This window comes from Pantherophis guttatus, chromosome 5 (genome assembly GCF_059756535.1).
Source record: "Pantherophis guttatus breed Tessera chromosome 5, ASM5975653v1, whole genome shotgun sequence".
NCBI lineage: Eukaryota > Metazoa > Chordata > Lepidosauria > Squamata > Colubridae > Pantherophis > Pantherophis guttatus.
The window spans coordinates 39,525,586-39,547,350 of NC_142067.1; the positions used below are offsets into that span (position 1 = coordinate 39,525,586).

Consider the following 21,765-nt stretch of genomic DNA (forward strand, 5'->3'; position numbering starts at 1 on the left):
TTGGAATTGAAACAAATTTCAAAGTGCATAATTTAGGTTTGACTAAGTGTTTCCTTCTTTGTGCTAAAAGATGTTTGATGCTACTGTACACTGAATCTTATGGTTGCTTATGAATTTATGTAGATTGAAGAAACAGAAGGTCATAAGCATCTGTATCTCTGCTTGATTAAATGATTAGTCCTTAACCAAAAGTTTATAAGGTATTAATATAAAAACATTAGTTGGAGGAGGTGAGAAGCTGATAAATTTCATAGAATGCAATAGTTAATTATGGTGAAAGTAATAGAAAGGTTATTATATTATTAGATTGTGCAGAGTTTGGTGAAATTATGAAATCTTTAGTACTCAAATAAGAACAAGAGTTGACTCTTTTCTATTGCTAGGCTCCCTATATATGTTTAGCCATTGTGGAAATTAGCCTTATATAAATCTTTGGTTTGATCCAACATGACTCTTAAGACTATCCCAAAAGATCATTTGTAGAAAAGTTGAAAGTTGATTTGGAAGCTGTATATAACTGTAGGTAAAAATGTGAAAACTTACCCTCTGTGTAGTTCTGCTAGAGCAAACTAGACTGAAGTTATGAATAGGTTAAGTGGGAACTGAATTTTGTTTCATGAACTTAATGATAAAGCTGCTTTCTTAGACAGATAATTCAAAGTAAGGATTGCAAGTTATATAATATTTGATTAGTTATGTAATATTATTATAAATAATAGATAATTAAGGCTTTGTGGCCTTTATTTATTTGTGAGCCACCTATTGGCCAAAGATCTAAAATTGCCAAATTTAAATCCTGATTTAAGGACATGATATTTAATTATGGTTGATGACATGGAGCATACCACATTCGATACGTTGTGGTTGCTCAGAGAATGTCTATATTTCGGAATTTGAAAAGGTGTCTCCCCTTTTTGGCAGATGTGCTTTAAAGATTTTTACTTACTGAATAAAAAAAAAACTGATGTTAGATCTTAAGAATATCTACCAGTGGTATTTTGATTACAAAATATTCAATATTATGAACAGATTTTGACTTCGCCACATTGGTGTCTCCAATTATCCAAAATATTGGCTCCTTTGGAAAAAATAAAAATGTACTCAGGTATAACTCAGCCATGACACAATCTTGCCCAGGGATTGAAGACTTCTAATTAGAGAATAAATGTATCCCTTTACAACTGTCCCAAAATGTAACCTAGTTTTCTTGGTCACTAGAGAGCAGGGAAGTGCAACCTTACTACTAAGTTGCAAAGATGAAATTAAATCAGTATATAAATAAACTTCTGGTTTATTTACGGCTATTTTAACTTAAGTGATAAGATGATAAGATATTCCCATGCATGAGAAAATGTGATGTTTTGATTATAATTGTAATTTTAAGCATTTCAAAATCCTGAACCTGCTTTGATACTTAAGCCCTTGATAATGAACAAAAAAAGCTTTCAAAAACATTCAGTCTGATCTCAAGTGCTAGACACCAATTATTTCTTTCTAACTATATGTGGGAAATATCAGTCTAAAAGGAGCTTTTACCTTTGGAAGGAACCTTGTTTGAATATACTTGGAAGACATATGAACAATGTGTGCACCATTTAACACTTGTGAAGTTTAATTAACTGATATGTTACTGGAATCCTTTTCATACATTTTAGTATCTATTATATACAATATATTTTAATAAGACATGCTAACTACTACCTTAATTTGATTGTTGGTTTTCTTAGCCCCCCTTCAATTAAATGCAGTACTCTTATGGTTATTATATAAATAGCATATTATAATTCATTTTATAACATTAAGACAAAAGTAAAATAGTATTTGTTTTCTTAAAGATGCCAGTGGTATATCAAGGCAAAAATGAAGTCTGAAGAAAAACGAAGAAATAATTTGCAAAATGGAAATTGTAAGCAAACGTAACTGAAATTTTAAAAAATATTTAAATCCGTTTTACCACTGTAATTTTAACTTGCATTTATATTGCATATCAAGCTAATAATGCCAATTTACAATATGTCCTAGCTAGAATTATCTTTTACATCTTTGTCCAACTGACTGGAAATTTTTGCAGGAAAAAAGTTACTCATTTCAAAGTCAAGGAAGATTCATTATTCCTACAAAATGTTTTGAAAATTTGAAATGATTAAAACAACCACTGCATCATAAATCTAATGAAGCTTCTAGATCACCCAAGCCAAAATAACCAAATAGCAAACAACTTCTACACATTGTTAGGTGTTTTTTAAAAATTTAGCATTTATTCCATATTATTTTAGGGAAAAATAATTCTGTTCACCTTTGAAGTGTGCAAAATAAATACTTCTCATTAGCATTTAGATGTTTACAAGAATTTCCACCTGATACTTGTTACATGATTTTTTTCCCCCAAACTCTTTGATTTTCCCCTGTTCAAACATTGTAAAAAATGTTTGTTCTTCTTTGGTCATTTCTAACTTTTCTATAGTTTTCTTTCCACAATTCATCAACATTTTAAAACTAACACCAACATGGTCTGAATTAACAGTTTAGGGTATAAATCAGGGGTGGGTTTCTACCGGTTCGCCCTGGTTTGAGCGAATCAGTAGTGGTGGGGACGGATGCTCTGCCCATCCATCCAGACGTCATAAAAAATGCTCTGCACAGAAGCGCCGCACACTACCAAAGCGAGTGAGTGCCCCCCGTGCGCTACCGGTAGCGAACTGGTAGCACCGGGATTTGAATCCTACTACTGGTATAAGTCTATTTGTACTATATGTAATAATTACACTAATACCTCTCCTAGATACTCTCTCCTAGAGAGTCTAATGAAATAGCATGATTAGGGGCCAAAATAAAAGCTACCCAAATATTTTCTGTAATGAAAGCATAAGCCAGTAGAGCAATTAAAATATTAAAGACAGTGCAGTTTAAGTATACAGATTAATTAAGTATCTGGTCAAGATTCAGAAATCCAAATGAGTCAGTTTAGTTAGAATCCTAAGCAGCTAAGAAAAGGCAGACTTTTATATTAGTACTTTCAAGTCTTCCTCCTAGCTGACTTTCATTAATTTTGTTTAACATGTAGGGATAATCCATACTTTCATGAAATGTTTCCCTTAAATTTTCACTTCAGTAATTTTTTGCATTTAATTCTGTGCCTCATCGTGCTCCTCTCCAGAAGTTGTGCTACAAAATATGGACTGAAATCTGAAAAAAGTAAGGCTTTTAAAACCCTAGGCTTAAGGGGATTCAGTAGCCACCAAGTCATTATACTGAAGCCAACCAGTTGAACAGTAAGGTGGAATCAGTGGTGGGATTCAGCCAGTTCGCACCACTTCGGGAGAACCAGTTGTTAACTTCATGAGCAGTTTGGTGAACTGGTTGTTGGAAGAAATCATTAGGGAAGAGAACCGGCTGTTAAATTATTTGAATCCCACCACTGGGTGGAATACAATAGAAACAGAAATTTATCAAGTAAAGAAGAATAATGTTACATTATTAAAAGAGTAAGGAGAATAAATACAGTGTTAATATTCATGTGTAGAAACAAAACGATTGAAATATTTAAAAAGTCCTGACAATCAAGTGACTATTAAGGAGCCATTTGCTCTGAAGTTGGACAGAGGAACAGACTGATTATTTACCTATCATTCATCGTCGTTTCCCAACATCTCCCATTTGTTTATTCTTTTGAAAATATATTGGCCATGGTCAATGCACTGATGAAATATGTTCCCCTGAGAAAAAAGATAGCCTGACAGAATATATGATTAAAGAGTTCAGTATAAAAATGAAAGGCAATAGCATATGTTTAAATATCAGTTATCCTGTGACAATCATGAAAGCTAGACAGATCTAAAAACATCATTTTTTTATTTGCAGTGCTTTAAAATATACTTGTTAAAGGAGAAGAATGCAGAATAAATAATCATGTACCGTACACCATAAAGGGAATAATTCCTTATTTCAATAGAAGAAAATATTTGTAGCTCAGGGTGAAACTATAGCAAGGGTGTCAAACTAGCAGCCCGCAGACCGGATGCATCACACACTGGCTACACCCACACCCAGTTTAGCAAAGGGAGAAAAAATTATGGTATCTCATGTGACGACAATGTGTCGTCACGAGTTTGACACCCCTGAACTATAGAGTCTTTAGTGCTCTCTGAGCTTGGTGGTTTTCTTGCAGATGTTTCTTGCAGACAACAGCCTAATTAAGGATCCATGAAGACTATTCACACCAACACTGACAGGGCAAGCCACTTACACAAAAAATGAGAGCAAACCCAACTCCCTTCTAGCACTGATGATGTTACCAAGTTTGGTAATGACATACCTACAAGAAAACAACCAACCTCAAAGAGTACCAATGACCTCACAATTCCTTGTTTTTCTGAGGCAGCAGGAAAAGTGCTGTTACTTAGTAATCTAGATTGCAAAATTAGAATGACAATTGATCATGTAGCCAACTGCCTTCTTTATTCTTCTTCATCAGCTAGGGCTAGACCACACAATAGCTTGGAAACTTTCTTCCATGAATATATCTTAAAGGAAATAAAAATGTACACATTTATCCTTGAATGCCATATTATTTAGGTTGGAGAAACCCATGCTGCCATCTAATCATCTTCATCTTATCCCACCTTTATTAAAGGGGGGAATGAAGCTAATTTTCTCTCTTTCTTGGCCCAATTATAATTGTATCCATTTGCATATTTGCTAATATGTAAAGTGTCTATTACCTTTCTCCATATGCAGCCTTTTCACAAATTGTTTGGGATGAATGTTAATTAAACAATCATGAATAACAAGAATAACAAGGCAGCTTAGAACAATAATAAGTATTAAATTTCATTATGGGTCTTAATGATCTCATTTATTTTATTTTAATTTAAATGTTGCAATCATTTGTATATAATGCAGAAACTACCTTTCTGATTTTACAGTACGATTCCCAGGAACCAAAACATATATTGATCCAGATACTTACGAAGATCCATCCCTTGCTGTTCATGAGTTTGCAAAGGAAATAGAGCCAACAAGGATTCGTATTGAGAGAGTTATTGGAGCAGGTAAAAATTAATCAAATTTTCCCATGATTAATAAGTGCACTTTTATAATAATCTAGTGACAATATTACTATAAAAAGTGTATGAATGGCTTATGATGAATGTAGTTTTCTAATAACATCAAATATTCTAGAAGATAAATCTTTTTATATATGTAGATAATACATCGATTTTAACTGAGTCTCAGTTGAACATAAATAATTCCAGCCCTACTGTCAAAGCTGTCTAAACTTAAATAACTTCTATTATGAGTTATAGAACATAAATGGGTAATTTCTAGCCCTCTAAATGTTGCTTAATTCCAATTTACATTGCTAGATACTTGACTAGCAAAGAGACATTGCCACCCTACTCTAAAGAAATATTATTTCAAACACTAGTCATATTACATGTAATGCTCAACTTTCAACTACAACTGGGACTGGAATTTCTGTCATAAATTGATACAGTCATAAAGGGTGATGGAACCCAATTTTATGACCACTTTTATCAGATTGTTAAGCAAATCATTAGGTGGCTGTTATCATCAAGCAAATTTGGCTTCACCAGTTGACTTTGTTTGTCAGAAGCCAAGTCATAAATCAGGATTGTGTGACCATAAGATGCTGCAACTATCATAAATAGTTGCCAAATCCCAAATTACAATCACATGACCATGGAGATGGCAGGATAGTCATAACTTTGAGAAAAGTCATAAGTAACTTGTTTCAAGGCTGCCATAACTTCAAACCATTTTAAACCAATGCCAGACTACCTGTATTTGTGGAATAGTATGTGGAATAGCCTAATGAATCCTATTTGACTATCTGAGAGAATTTGTGTGTGTGTGAATAATTTCACCAACCCAAGTTTTTTAATATTTGAACAAATATTTTATATTTCATAGATTATTTAAACATTTTAAATTTATATAAAGACAATTTGTATTAAGCTTCTTGACATTATTTTAAATAATGGTTTATTTGGTTTCTCTACAAAAACACTACCTATACAACTGTATAAAGATAATCTGAAAGAGAAGGGCAGTTTAGAAATATAGCTATATGATGGATGGATGGATGGATGGATGGATGGATGGATGGATGGATGGATGGATGGATGGATGGATGGATGGATGGTTGGATGGATCAATGGATAGATAGATAGATAGATAGATAGATAGATAGATAGATAGATAGATAGATAGATAGATAGATAGATAGATAGATAGATAGATAATCTATATTCAGAAGTAACCCACAGTGAGTTTCATAAGATTTTTTTCTCTTAAAAAAGTGTATGAAGTGTTATTGTCTGTTATAATTAGAACAAACCTGTTTCCACCCACACAATTGAATTAGAATTTAATTCCTTAACACATAGATTATAGTCTGAAAAATACGGTAAATTCTTTTGCTAGAATATTTTCATATATTTATTCAAAATATTTAAAATATTAGAAGATAGTAAATGGTTATAATTATATATATTGCTGTTAGGTGAATTTGGAGAAGTGTGCAGTGGTCGCCTAAAAACACCTGGAAAAAGAGAGGTTCCTGTAGCCATAAAAACTTTGAAAGGTGGACATGTGGAAAGGCAGAGACGGGATTTCCTACGAGAAGCTAGTATCATGGGACAGTTCGATCATCCAAATATTATTCGCCTTGAAGGAGTTGTCACAAAGAGTAAGTTCTTTAAGATATACTGTATTATCTATTGCTTGCTTTCTTTCCTTTATCCACCCCAGGTCCTTACCTAAAGGTGCTTGATCTACACATATAGGTAAGAAGTATTGTATCTAAAATTGCATGTGTATGTATTCTTTAATGTAAGCCTAGTTATGGCATTGAAACCATATGTGCAATATTAAATATTTGTATTCAAATATGTACTTTCAGTTCTATCCACAGTTTTTTAGCTTTAAATGATTAACTTACCATATTCAAAATCAGCATTTATCAGTTTGGATAAAGTGAGTAACCAATGTACATTTATACCATCTATCATCAAATGCCATCTCAACTGTTTCAATACATAGTGAATGAAGCAAAAATGTTATTTCAATTATACTGGAGATATAACAATAATTTGAGACATAATAATTTGAATATTCGTATTTGGAAACTGTTCTGAATTTTTGAAGAATTGTGAATTTCTTCAATGAAGAATGAAACCAAAATTTAACGAATCCACATTTTCTCAGGTGGGATAACCTGTCTCTCTGTCTTCTCTATTATATCTTTTTATCTTTCCTATACCCTTAGATTGCCATGTTTCTAGCAAGATATTTGTTTTTTAAAATAGGTTAAAGAAGTTAGGTTGAACAATCAGTTATATTTTTATATATTAGTTATGATTCAAATAAGACTGTGAATGAATTCATAAATTAAAAATTACATATCTGCCATTGCAATATTCTTAAATAAAAGAATAAGAATAAAAATATTACCTGGTCAAAACAATGGAAAATGTTTGCCTATACCCCTATCTACTTTTTTTTTTTTTTGCTTCTTTCCTAATATTATTAGGGGGGGAAAGCAGTTTATTCCACATGATACATTTAATTTATCTGAAAAAAGCATATTTATTTTTAAGCTTTATATTAAGACTACCTATCATCACCTCATCAGATTTGATGACTTGTAATGCTTCCTTATGTTAGTTACTATTTTAAAATTGGCTTGAGCATTCTGAAAATTTATGTGCTGACAAGATGAGAAATGTGCTGATATTACTGCAGTGATTAAGTCTTTTTTTAACTTTTAATTTTATTTCTTGATTATATAAAAGTCAAAATAAGAACAAAAACAAAATAGAACCAAACTTAATGAGTAGTAACAAGTTACTGAGCATTTCTGCAGTACCAATTTAAAGCATCAAGCAGCTAAATTATTGTTGTAGCAATATATCTTCACTGAAGCAGGATATGTATTGCTTCAGCAATGGCTGGGTGATGCTGTAAATCCTTAGAGTACAATTGCTCCATAATTAACTATCCTAAATTACATTCTCATACTGATCATAAAGGTTGTTGGCATTGGGTTTATTTTCTTAAATTTTCTTTTCCAACTTATAAGGTAATAAAACTGACAATCAAGTAGCATTACTCAAGGGAATGTTGTCAACTGATCAGTTTTAAAAGAATAAATAATCTGGGTAGTAATTATTTTGACAATAAATCACTCTGATATGTGTCTAAGGCACTTCAAGAGATGCCTACAGCAGATCTTTCTACACCCTTGAAACACTCATTACATACAGCAAAAGTTTCTTTCCAATGAACAATTTTGGATGGCAACCTACAAGGACTATATATTATTTCTTGATCTTCTGTTCTTAATTCTTTCCTGCGATTGCAGAAAATTAGGATGCAATTATGGAATAGGATGCCTGAACTAAGATCTATGTCTTTTAGTAATCGTATAATTCCAGTAGTGGTTTTAGGTAATTATTTAGTTGGGCTCATTCTGAACAAATAACATATGACATCCTTAACTTGCTCTTTGTTGTAATACAAGAGAGCTTTGAGTAGACTTTAAGACCATGTGCTTAAATTCAGTGCTTAAATTTAGAATCTCAAGAGAAGAATAGCAAAGAGCTATTATGAAAAACTCTGCTTACATATTTACATATTATAAATAGAAAGCAGCTATCAGTATGAATAAGGCTGAGCCCAAGGCAGAATCAGTATAGATTCTAGAAACTTAACAGTTCCCTTCAGGCTGCTTTTCCCCAGCTTCTACTTCTGTCTCAGGAGAATCATATCCTCCCTTAGGACTCTTTCTGGAGCAAAAGGTTTGTGTCTTTTTCGTTTTAAAATATCTTATAGCAATGTGTCTACCATTCCAAACAAGTTTGAAGGTCCATAATATTAATAAAATTTCCATCTAATCCATTTCAATCACTTCCATTCATAGATGGAAAGTACTAAAAATAGTCAGCTCATTGTTTTTTTCAAACATTTACCCATGGTTAAAAGAATATTTTTTTAAATTATGCAGATCATAATAACATGTTTAGAATTGATATTCTAACACAATTTTATTCTTATATACTTCTAAGAACCTAATTTCCATGTAACTATATTTAGGACTGACTTGATTAGAGTCAACATGATTAGAGATAAACCAATTTGTGTTTAAGATGTACCAGAAGCAGGGAGCATTTTATTGGTGAACATCATTTGTATATTGTTCATTGTTATGCCATTCTTTGCACAATCTCCATTATAAATATAAAAGGGCTGGAAAGTTTAGCCTTTAGGTAAGTCAGCTAGAATATTGATTGGTGATACTTGATTTTTAGTTATCAGAATTAGTTTAAAAAGCAGATTTATTTCTGTTTTTCATGTTTAAATAGTACATAAATATACCAAACCCTAATACAAATATGTTAACATTAAAATACATATTACATGTACAAATGCAAAGGGAAAAGAGAAAATGAGAATTTCATAGACATCTTTTGCAGTATTGTTACTAAATAACATGTTTTCAAGTAAATTATATTTTCTACTTATTTTTCTAGTCTATTGTAATATTAAGATACAGAACTATGAAGACTTTAAATATTTTATATTTTAAAAATCTAAACATTTCTAGAACATAATTTATTTCTTAATTGTTATAAAAAGAAATGTTTCAGTCTATAATTACAGCATAGAGAATATTCTTGCATTTGCTTATTATCTTAGTGAATATTTTTTCAGCTTGATTATGTCTCATAAACTTTAATGAAAAAACTTTTAATAAGGCTTATTTTTTATTTTGTGCTTATATGTGTGTATGTCTCTAATGATATTTTGTTATATTTATTTATTTTATTTATTTTATTGAATTTCTATACCGCCCTACTCCCGAAGTAGAGGGCGGTGCACAGCCATGAAATAAAACACATAGATATACAAAATTTAAAATCGAATAAAATGAATTAAATAAATTTGGCTGAATTAATACCCATAATTTAAAATACCCATATTTTAAAATACATTAAAAATTTAAAATTTACACTTAAAAGGGAGAAGATTTAGGCGAGGCCAGCTTGATGAAATAAAAGCGTCTTCAGCTCGCGGCGGAAGGTGCGCAGATCCAGAATCCTCCGTATCTCTGGGGGGAGCTCATTCCAGATCGTCGGTGCCCCCACAGAGAAGGCTCTCCCCCTAGGGGCCGACAGCCGACATTGTTTGGCCGACGGCACCTGGAGGAGCCCCTCTCTGTGGGAGCGTACTGGTCGGTGGGAGGCTGTTGATGGTAGTAGGCGGTCCCGTAAGTAACCAGGTCCTAAGCCATGGAGCGCTTTAAAGGTGGTAACCAGAACCTTGAAGCGCACCCGGAAGACCACCGGGAGCCAGTGCAGCTCGCGCAGGAGAGGTGTTACATGGGAGCTCCATGTTATAGTATTAATAGGGAAATTAAAAATATAAATTGTATGCCCTTTCTAGAATTATAGTTTTCATTTATGTTAAGAAATATATTCTGTTATGTAACTCAAAAAATACTATGCAGAATTTTAAATATTAAATGGAAAATTAGTTAATTTTTAATATGTTAATTAAAAAAAACTAGTGCCTGCCAAATAGGAAGTTTGATTTGGGAATCACTTGAAATATAAAAGTTCAAATTGGCTTTATGAAAATACTATGGACTGAAGAAATACTGAGTTGAGATATAATTATGGGGCAATTATCAGATAGAATCTGATACTGAACCCTAACACATACACATTATAAGTGGTTAATGAATCACTGTCTGACAATGAAAAGCTTAGCTAATCTACAGTATGGACGCAGATATTTTCCCCTCTGTTAGCCATTAGTTATTAAGTTGCATCACTTGCTTATATATACTGCTTCAGTTAGTAAGAAAAGTGATCCATCACAATGTTTTAATCTATTGGCCTTAAAAACAAAGCCCAAGTTAATTGAGTGCAATAGATTTTAGAATTCTGCCCCCTAATTAATTACTGCTCAATAAGACAAAAAGTGGTTTTTGGTGAAATTACTTTGGATTTTTTAAAAAAAATAATATTAAGAAAGGACATACGCAGACTATGGTACAAGGTGTTGAAATAACATTTTGGTGCTACATTGAATGGGGAGAAGATATTTTGTCCTTTAGCTTAAAAACTGATAATGTCATCCAATATTATGTAGCAGACTTGCCAAGGATGGAAGAGGCTATGGAGGTTGAGGACAAAAGAACTGAAAGAATGGCCCATTTCACTTCTGTTATAATAAATGTTCTTCAATTGACATACCATACACAGATTTACAGTGTGTAGAGACAGAATGCATTTCAACCATTCTGTCTCACTGCAGAATTCAAACACAGTTCTTCTTGTCTAGCTTTTTTAATAATAGTGAAGCAGTAGATGCTGAACTATTTTCATTTATTTGAAGTGAGAGAACTTTCTATAGAATAAATTCTTCCGGGAATTCAGTTTTATATTTAAATGTACATTTAATGCATTTTGAGATCACTTTGATCATAGCTTTGCACAAAATATGCGTCTGAAATTCACACCACTATTAGTAGGACACTGCAGAGTGTCTATAATTCAGACAGAGACAAACTGAGATGCTTCGCATTTGATCATAGCCTCAGACAAAACTTGAAATATTTAGAAGAGGCTACTCCACCTATTCAAAGTGCTAACTGAAGCTTCAGAGGAAACCCTGAAAGTGAGATAAAATAGGTGGATCAGCCTTTCAGAAAGAACACTTTAATGGACTAGTTTACAGAAACTTTCACAGGTAAAACTCCCTTTTGAAACGTTTCATAAACCTATAATTAAATTTTAAAAATAAAATCAAGATTTCATTGACAATGGTGTTGATTTAAAAGCAATATTAATTTTCTGATGTTAGCTTTAAGAAATCATTGATATTATTTAAAAGATATTCATAAACTTTCTAAGAATGGAAAATCTATGTGTTTCAGGGCAGTCTGTTTTGCTACTTGCTTTTATTTCACTATTCCAATGGAATTTTGTGCCCATTTTGGATTTCATGCTGATGTTGTTTATCCTAATTCAAAACTGTATAGAATTTACTTTCCAAAAACAACCTACGCAGTGTATATTTTGATCACATATTAGCATGTTAGTATATGCACTCCCAGTTGTTAGGTATTTCCTTATATATAATGCAGAATTCTGTGATTGTACTGTGTTATTAATGCAATACAATCAGCAATTTTATGAAGAATGAAGTTAACACTAACATTTTAGAGTAATGCTTATTTTTAAACAACAACATTTTTATTCTAATAAAATCTTTTTCACTATTGTAACAAAATAAGTATTTTGGAATATCAAAATTTAGATCTGTTGATCAAAGCACTTAAAAAATAAAGAGAAATATTTCAGCATGTTGTATACACTTATACTATATACTGGGAAATTATTTTGAAAGTAAAAGATCAGTATTTTGTTCAGCTGAATGTTATATTTATTTGCAAGAATGTCAATCACTATCTAGTGAGTAACCAACATACATTTGGGTCCCATCATTTTTTCTTCGCTTCTTCTAGCATAAGTAATTGTCACAAGTAATTCACAATAGGATCATTTTAAATTTTATTTCAGCACCAGGCTAAACCTGCTGTGAAATAATCCAATAGTTTGTTTCCCACCTCAAGGTAATAAAAATGGATCTAAGCAGAGGGCTCAGAATGTAACTTTGAAAATATAAGTTTTGGGGGAAAATGTCAATGAAATATAATCAATATTGGAAAAAATTATTAGTAATGCTGGTAACATTTATGCATAAAATATATTTGTATTTAAATTAAAACTAATAGCTATGTGGTCCTTAACTGAAGCGTATCACAAAAAATATTCTGTCTCAGTGGCCTGATCTTAACTGATTCACAGTTTGCTTCTAACCATATAAACTGGGCCATTTACGTTCAATAATCTGGATCCAGAGTGTATAATTTGAGTATTAAATTATGGTGGAGATTACAAAAGAAAATGAGTAAACATTATTTCCCTTCATTAGAGGGTCATCAGCATATTGGTTTATTTTCTATTTGGAGAATAATCAAGTTAAGATCATTCTACATGGTGGGCATATAATGAAGACATAAAATAAAAAGGGGACATAAGAGTCTCTGCTAATTTCTTCCAAACTCATCAATACATCCTAAGGAGGCTGCTTATATGATACAACTGTAAACTTGATCCTTTTTTCTGTTATATCCTTGCTTTAGCGGTTAATAAAGGAAGAACCATCTCCTGTTTTTGTTGTTGATTTTTTACAACATTAATCTTGTAATTATAAGCATCTCATATTGGCTGGAAAATACATGGTAGCTATTTTTTATTCTGTACTCATAATACATCTAAACCAAATGTTTTTAAACCAAGTTTCTTTTAGAGATTAACTAAAGCGGAAGCCTTTTTGGATAAAATATAAATGCATACATTATCCTTGTCTTGCTTATTTTGACAAGATGACTGATAGCTTCATTACTTTAAGATATTGCAAACACATGCCAAAAAGTGGAACTTCCAATGTCCTTGAAATGTACAGTATGTGTTCAGAATTGAAAAGAGATGTAACATTCTTTTTAAATTTTTCAATGGTTCCAATGCACATCGTCATCCAGATTAAGTCCCTTTTGTTTACAACATAAGGAAAAATCCTAGAATGATATAAATTGGAAATTCAGATTTAATCCAACCTGATTTATTCTGGCAGATATACTAAAGTTATTTGCTTGTATATAATTATACATATGGATACTGATTTACAGTTTTAAACTATTAATGGTTTTGTTGTATAGTTGAATATACAGTCAGAATAACCATATATTATTGTGTTATTGAGATGTTAACCCTAACCCTAACCCTAACATTTTATGATGGAAGTAGAAAATTAGATATGAGGATTCTGTTATAAATTAAAAACAAAACAAAAAACTTACAGTGCAGTTAGAAAGGACTAAGCAGATGCTTTACCCTGTTGTTGTAATTTCCAAAGTGTTGCAAAAGGACAATATCTGAACAGGCTATCTTCATCTATGAAGCAAAATCAAATAGACAAATGTCATGTGATGATTTTGCATGAATGGATTACTTCCTTTTCCTTCCTGATACTCTTCTGAAAAGCTTTAAACATTATTCTTTTTTAGTCAACAAATATATTGATCTAAATGCAATGGATATTTTCAAGAAGTTGTATTCTACAGGTACTTTTGTTTGGCTTTCTTGGGAAATTATTTAGGGCTCATTGCTGATGTCTATTCAGCTTTTTTATACTTGTTGTTTTATCTGTTTTATTTGGCTATCTAAGCAATATGATACTTTTGACTGACTTCCATGATTATGTCCTAACATTAATCTAGAATATGTTTGGAAATGACAATGATGTTAGATTACAGTGCAGAATCTTGACACTGTGGAGGCTCAGGGAAAAAGAAAAAGGACAATGAGATGGGGAGGGTCAGTGGGAGCCTTGTCTCTTGAACTAAAGGCAGCCTTAAATTGGCTATTGTTGTATCCATCAAATGTTGGGTAGAGCTGGTATAATTGGGTTTTAAAATCTGGACAACTAAATGGCAGCAGAGTGGTACAGAAACTCTAACTGCAGTTATTTTCATGACCGCCTACATTTTCAAAGCTCAGTTGTAGTAGCCTTAATTATAAGGAAAATAGGCACAGTTAAGTAAAAGAGTATTTAGAGATGCTAGCAGTCATAGTTATTTTGTGCAAATTTGAATAAATCCCTGTCACTGCTTTTACAATACTTCTGTCAAATTCTATGGAGAATGAGTTAGACTATGTACTTAAAATACTTATAGGCTTTTTGCCATTAATTTTAATTCCAGTGTTTTTCTTAGGATAGAACAAAGATTTGCCCTTATTATCATTGCCAAGCAAAAGATAACAAATAGATGTTATATTAAAGGTCTTTCAAATGACAGTCTTGACCTTTTTTGAAAGCTATTGAATTCAAATATGTGCATTAGAATTATAGTACAGCAGCAAGCAATCTTGATTCCTATCTCTTCAGCTGAGTTTATTTGGGCGGCAAAGTCCTGCATCTTTCTATCTGTATATCCTAAAGCTTTAGTGTTCAAAATCCCATACATATTAAGCACACATCAGTCACTGAACAATAAGGTGATAATATATGTATAATAGAAGTGACTGATTTTTTCTTATTGATTCAGAGCAACATATATTGACTCTTTTAAAGCATAGATTTACCTGAATGTAGTATGTATTTTTCATATGTATTTTCAGTTATTTTTTAAAAAGAACCATTATCAAGTATCTATGGATTGTTGTGTACAAATCTGAATCTAAATTGTGGGTATAGGTTCCAGAGCTTTTATCTTCTTCCTGAGAGCACTTTTTTTACTCTGCTTCTCTGCAATGAATTTCCTGTTCCTTCTCCTCACTCAACCATGGTAGAATGTAGGACCAATTATATTGAAAGGCTACACATAATTTCCTAACAAGATTGTCATTCTTCAAACTTATTTCCTGACTGCTGAGGGAGAAAATCACCCCATTCGTCTGCATGGCTCACACGGGGTTCTCCACTCCCTTCAGGGACAATACCAGCTGCAATAATCAATGTAGTGGTCAGAAGCTTCAAAGAAAAGTCATCTATGTGCAGCAGTAGCATCCAGTGGCACAAATGGGATGTTTCTCCATTGTGATTAGGAAAGCTGATCACAATTAAAATGGAGAAGCCAGCATGGACACATGACCTGAATAGGCCATTTTCTTTAATTACCTGCCAAGTGAGTTGATTGAAAGACAGTAGTTAAAGGGTTTTTTTTAAAGAAAAACAATGAAAATGGATAAAAAACATAAATGCTTCTTGTATATGGAGATTCTTAGTCATCCAGGTCATAGTTGTCCCAAAGGTGATTTTTCAAAAGACAACTGGACTTACTTTGTTTTTCTTTTCATTGAAGACATTTTGCTTCTCATCCAAGAAGCTTCTTTAGTTCTGATTGAATGGGAGGGAAAGGAATGGAACTATTTATATTCCTTGCAGTCATCTGGTTGTTAGCATTCTCTCTGAAAATTGTTGAAGCCACTTGGGGGTTTATCTGTGCCTTCAGGGTCACCTGAATCATAGTGCAACTGGGTGTGGAACCTTCTTGGAACTGCTGAAAGGACTGTATTGTAAAGAGGAGATAGGTGGCTGCTCGGTTGAGAGAGGGCTGTTCAGTTTTAATGTAGATGGCCTCATTGAACTTTCTTTCAAACAAGAAAAAAGAGGGATTAAAGAAAAGTATGAATAGCAGTATGAGTAAAAGGACAATATCACCTTATCAAAATGCTAGAACATCTTTTTAAAAATTATGAAAAAAACTCTGTTTACAGATTGGCTACTATGTCATTTTAATCTCTCTGGGATTCTGTATTCCTTTGGTTTCTCATGTGGCTTGCCTTGCTCTTGTATTTCCTGCACAAATATATTCAAAAATATATTTTTGCAGTGTGTGTGCATATCTGTGTACAAAAGTTTTATTATTATAAAGTTTTTTACATTGTATGATATGGAATAGTTCACACATTAAGCAATTTTACATCAGATCATTTCTATCATGTGTCCTGATGGATTTTTATTTTATCATTTATAAAACAGGTAGCTTTTTATCCAGCAATTTTAACTGTTTGAATGCATGAATTATGTCTTAACACCTATAGTGATAAAATTTAATATAAGAATTACATGTAATCATAATTATCCTATGAAATGCCCAATTGGTTGTCATAAGGAAGGCATTTTCTTCCATCTTTCATAGAACTGTAATAACATTGTGTCATTTAATATCCTTAATTTCACTTACTATCAAAATTATGCTTAGGAGTATACAATCAAATTAGATCCCTATCTGTAAAAAGAGGTTCAAGCTGTCTTTAGAAAAAGCTGAGGAACATTAGACACTATTCTTATGCATGCTGGATAATTGAGAAAGTCAAAAAATACCCAAAAGAAGTCAGTATGTGCTTCAATTATATTACTGTTTCTCAACCTTGGCAGCTTGAAGATGCGTGAACTTCAATTCTCAAAATTTCCCAACTATTTATTATTTTTTATTTTATTTATTATTTATATTTCTATGCTGCCCACTCTCCGAGGACTTACACCAAAGACAGTATACTAAATAGCATATTGCCCCCAACAATCTGGGTCCTCATTTTACCCACCTCGGGAGGATGGAAGGCTGAGTCAACCTTGAACCGGTGAGATTTGATCCGCTGATCTGCTGAACTAGCAGTCAGCTGAAATAGCTGCAGTACTGCATCCTAACCACTGTGCCACCTCGGCTCTCCACTAGCTTGCTGGCTGAGGAATTCTGGAAATTAAAGTCAACAAACCTTCAAGCTACCAAGGTTGAAGGAACACTAGATCATATAAAGGCCTTTGATTACTGTATTTTTCAGAGTATAAGACACTCCGGAGTATAAGACGCACCTTAGTTTATGGGAAGGAAAATAAGAAAAAAAAATCTGCCTCTGCTTACCAGCATCCATTGGTATTCATCTGGCTAGCGTCCTGTCAGTGTGTGAGAGAGTTGAAGACTGTTTGGAAACTGAAACAGTATTTGCTGTGTGAGCAACAAGGGGACAGCAAGGAGCCTGGGTGTGCCTTAGCTCAACTATTCTGTACTAAAGCTGCATGTGGTGCTGATTTCTGAAACTAAAACTAAAACTGAAAATCCTCTCCTCTGCTTATGTTTTGCTTGTATTTACTACCATGTTGGAAAACCTGCTTTTGGTATTGTATATTTACTTCATCTGTAATATTATATATAAAGTTATTGAATCCTGCTAAATCAGTTACTTGTGTGTGCTTTCTGGATGTGATTGCTGCTGCAAACTCTGACACATCCTTGCAGCAAATAGCGAACAGCCTGGTCAGCTTCAGCACATTATTGCATCCTGATTCAGGATGAGTAGGTGATTGGTGGGTGGATCGGCCTCCCGGAATACCCCCATCAGCTGTTCCAGGCTGCAGGGATTGCCACAGACCATCGCCTTCTCTGTGCCTTGCGTTTTTGGCTACATTCAGTGTATAGATAAAGGTAAAGGTTCCCCTCACACATATGAGCTAGTAATTCCCAACTTTAGGGGGCGGTGCTCATCTCTATTTCAAATCCGAAGAGCCAGCACTGTCTGAAGACGTCTCCATGGTCATGTGGCCAGCATGACTAAAATGCCAAAGGTGCACAGAACACTATTATCTTCCCACCAAAGGTGGGCCCTATTTTTCTACTTGCATTTTATATGTGCTTTCAAACTGTTAGGTTGGCAGAAGCTGGGACAAATAACGGGAGCTCACCCTGTTACGTGGCACAAGGGATTCGAACTGCTGAACTGCCAACCTTTTGATTGGCAAGCTCAGCATCTTAGCCACTGAGCCACCACATTCCTAACATTCAGTATAAGATGCACCCAAATTTTCACCCTCTTTGGGGGGGAAAGTGTGTTTTATAATCTGAAAAATAAGGTATGTTGATTATATCAAGCTGTGGAATATATTTAGAAAAAATAGGAGTTCCATCATATCTCATTGTCCTCATGAGAAACCTATATACAAGCCAGGAAGCTACAGTATGGACAGAACATGGCAAAACAATGTTGCTCCAGGTTGGGAAAGGACTGGGACAAGGCTATATACTTTTCCCTTATTTATTCAACCTATATGCTGAATTAAGGGCAGTTGGATTGCAACAGGATGAGGTTTTAAAATTGGACAAAGAACCTCAATAACATGCATTATGCTCTACTCTAATAGCTGGAAATGCAAAGGATCTGCAAAGACTATTAATAAAGATCATGGAGGAGAGTGAAAAACGGGACTAAAATTAAATTTTAAAAAAGACCAAATTAATGACAACAGGTAAAAGAACCAGCCCTAGAATTGATGATAAAGATATTTAAGTGGCAGATGGCTTCTGTCTTTTAGGCTCAACATTCAACAGTAAAGGAAGAAGCAGTAATATTCCTCACATAGCACATGATAGAACAGCCAGGAAGACTTGGAAAAAATACTCTGATACTGCAATGTGTCTTCATACAAAAATCAGACTAATGTAACCAATAGTATTCCCTATGACTCTCTATGGAGATGAAAGTTGGACTTTGAAGAATCAGGATAGAAAGTGTATCGATGCCTTTGAACTTTGGTGCTGAAGAAGACTCCTGAGAATACTATGAACAGCCAAGAAAATAAATTGATGGATCATCAAGCAAATCAATCCATAGTTTTCAGTGGAAGCACAAATGATGGTCTGATACCCTGCCAATGGGTACTCTATTGGAAGATCTGAAAGATCAGATTAGGAGCAGTTCATTATGGAGAAAATCTATCTTTGTTGTTGCTAAAAATCAACACTGACTAGATGGCACATAATCAATCAATTTTAATTAAAGATGGCAATAACCATAGAAAGGGGTGAATTCTCATTAATGTATGCTTAGTGGGTATACAGTATTTGTAGGTATATAAGTTACAAAACAAACAAGCCCTGAGAAGATGCAGGGGTGGGCTGTGGGTGAAAGACCTATAGCAATAGAGAAGAGATACCAAAAAGTTCAAGAAGGTGCAGGTAGCATGCTTTCCCAATGAAACTTAACTCAAAATCTAATCTGATTCACAAACCTATTGTTTTGCTAATATGATGACTGACCTAAAATTCTACCTAGATCCTACTATAGTTCATCGTGCCATCTTTTTAATATTGTAGAAAATATAAAGTTGTGGTGTGGCCCTGAACTTCATAATTTCACAAATACTAAAGAATGAGATGTCACTGTACAAAAGCAGCCAGGTGCAATTGTTTAGTAATTGTTTTTATTCCAGAATATTATACTTGTAATTTTACTCTGAGGAATCCATTAATGAGGTCATTATCAACAATGCAAACGACTGCCAAAAAAAAAACTTGGTTAAATGAAAGTCATGAATCTTTTTAACAGCATTGCTTGATCCTTACAATTGAATATGCCTAACTCCCTCTTCTTTCATTATGGACTGGCAAAGCTGAGCAAGATTTAACTGCAGAACACTGCAATAACATTATCTGGGCTGCATCATTAGATATACCCAGGATAATATATAAGCAGTTATTGAAGACAGTTCTACCTCTTTAGCATTTCTTATACATGATGCTGGGAAAAAAATGCTTCCAGGGCTTAATAACAGGAGTTAGTAGCTACTCACATGAGATAGGAAGTGCAGCAAAGATACAAAAAATATTTTGAAGACAGAACACACTTGGGATTTATTCATTTTTTTCTTGTGAGCTCATGTAATGAACTTCATTTGCTGAATTTAGGTCAATTACATACAGTTTTTGTTCATAAATAACTAGAATATTTATGCTTTAAAGACAAAATTAATTCCTTCTTCTCAAATCCCAAGAATATCAGGATATGTACCCTGTTTTCCCAAAAATATGACCTATCCCAAAATAAGCCCCTAGCATGTTTTAAACTTATGCCTAATATAAGTCCTACCCCCCCCCCCAAGCTCTACTTAAGAGCCTGCACAGCTGGCACCCACCCATTCTGTTTGGTTGCTCGCAGTGCCGCAACCATGAGGCAAGGCAGGGGGATGGTGGAGCTGCCCTATGCGCCCTGCACTGGCTTACCTCAGGGCTCCCACAGCCAGGCCATCCATGCCCCAACACCTGCCTTGTGGCAGGCAGCATTGGCAGCCATGTGCAGGAGGAGCCCACGTAGCCGCGGCCCACTTCTTCCACTTGTGAGGCAGGTGTAAGGGCATGGATGGCCTGGCTATGGGGGACCTGAGGTAAGCTGGTGTGGGGCACGTGGGGCAACTCTACCCCCACCTCGCAGTGGCAGCCCTGTTGCACCACACAGCTTCCTGTCCTGCCACAAGCAAGCAGAAGTGGGCCTTCCATACATGGGAAAAAAATTAGACACCTCCCTGAAAATAAGCCCCAGTCTTATTTTCAGGGAAAAACAGATATATATTGCTTTCAAATGGCTCAACTTTTTCTCCTCCTATTTATTCACTAAAACTTAAAACAGACTAGATTAGTTAGATATTTTAACCAGAAAGGCCCTGCTTTTACTCACTACTAAAACAACTGAACAACTCACTAATAAATATAAATCAGGCAATCAGAGAAATTAAGGTATCTCTAACTTGCCACCTAGACGTTACAAAACAATTTGGGTAAAGATCTAATGGATAAGTGGTGGAATTTACTGCTCCAAACAACCTGCCTATATCTTTGGAAGTCACAAATCACAATTTGATTCAGTCTAACAAAATGAGTCACCAAATCCTCCTATAATTAATATATTTTAATAGCTGTTATAGAGGAGGATTTTTAAAAACCTTATACATATTAAGATTTATTCACTGTGGTAAAGGATCATTTATTCTACCATCCATGTTCCCTTGTATTACTCTTTTTATAAAAACGCACAATTATAATTAATTTAACATAACTTTTTATCTATAGTTGCTACTCTCTAGCTCAGGGGTCACCAACCTTTTGGACCTCAGGGACCACTAAATTCATAATTTTAAATCCCGTGGACCACTAATATGATCAGCCTAATGACTGACTGGTTATGCGTGGTTAGGTGGTCATGTGACTGGGTGGGCATGGCCAACTTGATGTCACTCGCTGGCTTCTACTGGCCTCTACTTGCCCCTTCCCTCCTAGCCACTCCTCGCCTGCCCGCCCGGGCTCCTTAGGGCCCCAACAGGAAGCAGTTGTTGGAGCTA

General features: G+C 34.0%; 1 protein-coding gene across 2 annotated transcripts in view; it reads left to right on the plus strand.

Annotated features, from left to right (window-relative positions):
- Positions 1-21,765, plus strand: part of EPHA6 (EPH receptor A6) — a 429,275-nt gene that overhangs the window by 307,981 nt on the left and 99,529 nt on the right. For both annotated transcript variants that reach the window (XM_034413652.3, XM_034413664.3), the window contains 3 exons: positions 1,836-1,906; positions 4,926-5,051; positions 6,527-6,712. In XM_034413652.3, the coding sequence (XP_034269543.1) occupies positions 1,836-1,906; positions 4,926-5,051; positions 6,527-6,712 (383 nt within the window). The remainder of the gene's footprint in view (positions 1-1,835; positions 1,907-4,925; positions 5,052-6,526; positions 6,713-21,765) is intronic.